The 3,696-nt window shown below is 20.2% G+C and overlaps 1 protein-coding gene across 1 annotated transcript; it reads right to left on the bottom strand.

Annotated features, from left to right (window-relative positions):
• Positions 1-2,394: 2,394 nt before the first annotated feature.
• PGO_000885 (variable surface protein) lies at positions 2,395-3,696 on the bottom strand (the record flags this gene model as incomplete). Its single annotated transcript, XM_028690853.1, has 3 exons — positions 2,395-2,550; positions 2,658-3,389; positions 3,643-3,696. The coding sequence occupies 3 exons, from the start codon at positions 3,694-3,696 to the stop codon at positions 2,395-2,397; spliced, it is 942 nt and encodes a 313-aa protein (XP_028546654.1).

Below are 3,696 nucleotides of genomic sequence, written 5' to 3'. Positions count from 1 at the left end.
TGTGTTTATTGGGAAAATTAAGGAAAATTACATGGTAGTTCATAAAGACGCTCTCCGAAAATTTGCTAAACAATTAGAATTTGTAAGTCTACAAATTTTATCATTCTTTTTATATTATAAAAATATCTAATTCATTTTTTTGTGTACATTGTTATGGTATTTAAAAGAAAATATTAATAGTAAGTAATAAATATTCAATTCATTTAATATATAAATATATATTTTATGCATACCATTATTATAAGTTAAAAATTGAATTACTCTGTAATAAACATAATTTAAGGCAATATAAGTCTCGTCATGAATAAATAAAAAAATAACAGTACAGCATTAAATGAAATTGTTATTAAAGCTCAAATTTAACATGAAAATACGAATGTCAGAGTATATGTGGTTTTACTAATTAAATCATATTACAATATACATATTATATAGTGATAAAAAACCCAAATGGAAGATACTTCTATGTTAAATTAAGTAATATTTTGAAACATAGAATTTTTAAGAATAATTGACGACAGCTATATCTATAAAATTAGGCACAGAATTAATGCAATTAAAAATTGTGATATAATAAAATCAGGTAATATATATAATTTCATTATTTAGGTTAATTTAAAAATATTATATCATCTATTTATTTAAATTATATATAAATAATTCTATTATTAAACATATGTTTTTAATTATAATTTACATAGAATAATTTGTATATATTAGAATATATTGTATTAAGCAATTTATAATGAATAGTTATATAGTTAAATTTTTGTTTCTATATGTAAAATTTAAAAATATATACAAATTTACAAAATATAGAACATTTACCTAATTTGTAAAAATTAATTTAAAAAATGATTAATTATACATGGTAGAATGTATAATAGAGCGACTAAATTTATTATATTTACATATTATCATTTCGTTTCATAATAGTTAAATCATTTTAATTAATGCATTAGATATCCGTGAAATCATTCAGTAAATAAATAAATATACAGAACATATTACAAATACTATATAAAGAAATATAATGAATTTTGACTAATAAATAGAAGTAATAAATACAAATAATTTATATTATTTTTAAGTAAAAAGTATATCAATTTATATTTTTTCAGGAGTTAGTATGTATATATATATATACTTATACGTAATAAAAATATGTTTTTAAGTATACGGTATGTCCATATTTAACATGAAATATAAGTTATTATTAAAATGTTTAATCCAGGGATTTATTTAATCTTGCGTTTTATATTTATTATATAAATATGTATTTTAATATATTTTTTAATTCTATATATTTCATTTGGTCGACGCATGTTATTATTGTAATCACATTTGAAAATTTAAACTATTTATTCTATATTTAAATTGCACATATATACATGTGGAATTTTTTTTAAACACAAAATAATTACAGCCATTATTGTTATATAAAATATATGGGTCTATATATTTGTTTTATAAATATTATAACTATGTACAATGTATTACCTAACTTTTATAATATGAGGTAATCATTTTTTCATTCATACATCATGTGTTAACATATATATGACTTAAATAACATAATTTCTATTTCCATGAAATTACAACTTAAAGAAAAATGTGTGTTTTTTTTGAACTTTTTCAATATAAATATTCACTGAGCCTAACTTACCCTGCATTATATGAATTATAAGTTATTTAAAAATTAATTTAAATTAGGATAAATCATTGAGTATCCATGGACACAAAAAAACAAATAAAAAAACAATTAATTCATAACTTCTAATTTTTATGCTTCTGTTTAATGATAAATATCATATATAACAGCTCTTTTTATGGAATTTTCAGAAATTATGAGGACATTCTATAATGACTATAAAGTATATTAAATTTATTAATTTATTTTTAATATTCCTATTTTATAACTGGAAATATACTTATCAATAATATTATACAATGTCAAGATATATATAATACTTTAAATAATCTGTATTAAATTATTATTAAAAATTATATATACATATGAATCAAGTATTAGAGCATGATCCATGATATAATTATATCAATATTATTCTCTTATGAACATCGAATTACTATGTTATTACAAAAAAAAATAAATTAAACAAAAAGTAGCAAATGGTTCTATATAGGTTCTAGTACTTTTGTAATATAATTGTGTCTATAGAAAATGACATTTTGAAAAAATTCATATTATATATTTTAAAATATAATCCAATTAAAATGATGAATATATATTTATTTTGTCTTTAAATTATTATATGAATTGACTAATGTTAACATAATCTATTAGTATAAGCAACATATATATAAATTCTATAGAATTCAGTGAATCTACTTTAAGAATAATTTTTATTTCATATTAAGAATTTAATGCTAAAACTATGAAGAATTGTATAATATGTGACATTCTTTGTTATGAAAATTACCATTGGATATTTCATATAATTGTAGTGTATTTATATAATGATCTATATTATTGCAATTATTTTTTTTTCTTACTCTTGAACATAGAAAGCATGAACCATATGGCGTGAACTGATCCATAGTAAGAAAAAATAATATACGAATATATAATTTTCATATGATAAATAATATATTTTAAAAGTATTTAAAAATTATTACGCTATTATATAAAGACATACATTTATATATATAATACATTTACTAACCTTATATAAAACACATACGAAAATGAATATTACTATGGTTAAGGAAACTGGAATTAATGTAAGAACTGTTGTATTATTGGTTTGAAAGGACGGTAGAGTTTTGGGTGTGTCATTATTACATCCGAGGTTTAATATAACTTTTTCATATTTTTCCTTGATGTTTATTAATTCATTACAAAAATATGTTGCATTATCTTGTCTGCATGATTCCACGTACTTTTTATATATATTGGCACATTCCTTCGCACATTCACATTTTTTTGGAGAACATGCATCTTGAACATTCAATTTATTAATCTTATTGTAAATCTCATAGATATCTTTAAGCTTTGATAATTCATCTTCTGCGATTGTAATATCCTTAAAATCCTTGCAACGCTCATCTTGCTCTAAATTATTTACTGTGATCAATTTATGATAAAGTTCTTTAATATCTCTTCCATTCATTCCTTCTGTTTTAGAATCATATAGCCAATAATACAAGTATAAGCAAAGAGCTTTCTCTAGGTTGTTATCACCATGTTTAAATTGTTGAATCTCATTAAGATAAGACAAAGTTTGTGCACATTTATCTTTGAATTGGTCTTTAATATTTCCTGGAATTTGGGCTTCCTGGTTTTCACAATTTCTTTTAAATGGTGTTTCTTTACCTTTGGCATCTTTTATATTTTTATCACATGTAGAAAATAAATTTGCATATTCGTACTATAAATATGAAAATAATGACATTATGATAAAAATAATATGTGTAAGGAATGCATTATAGTAATTATAAAAAATGAATATATAATTATCATAATACAGTAATATATTTTATTGAAGAAAAAACCCACAATGTTCATGCTCATATTAGATAATAATATATTTCATTATGAATGATCTGAAAAAGGGGATAAAATTACATGAATATTCAAATAGCTTTTTATTAATATAAACTATATAGTATGAAGAAACGTACTGTATTTTTTTTATAATTATAGTATATGAATATTGTATGTACCAATTGAATCAT

Source organism: Plasmodium gonderi (assembly GCF_002157705.1).
Source record: "Plasmodium gonderi DNA, contig: Pgo-contig_81, whole genome shotgun sequence".
Lineage (NCBI taxonomy): Eukaryota > Apicomplexa > Aconoidasida > Haemosporida > Plasmodiidae > Plasmodium > Plasmodium gonderi.
Note: the sequence above shows the minus strand (reverse complement) of the source record. Positions and strands in the feature narration are given on the sequence as shown.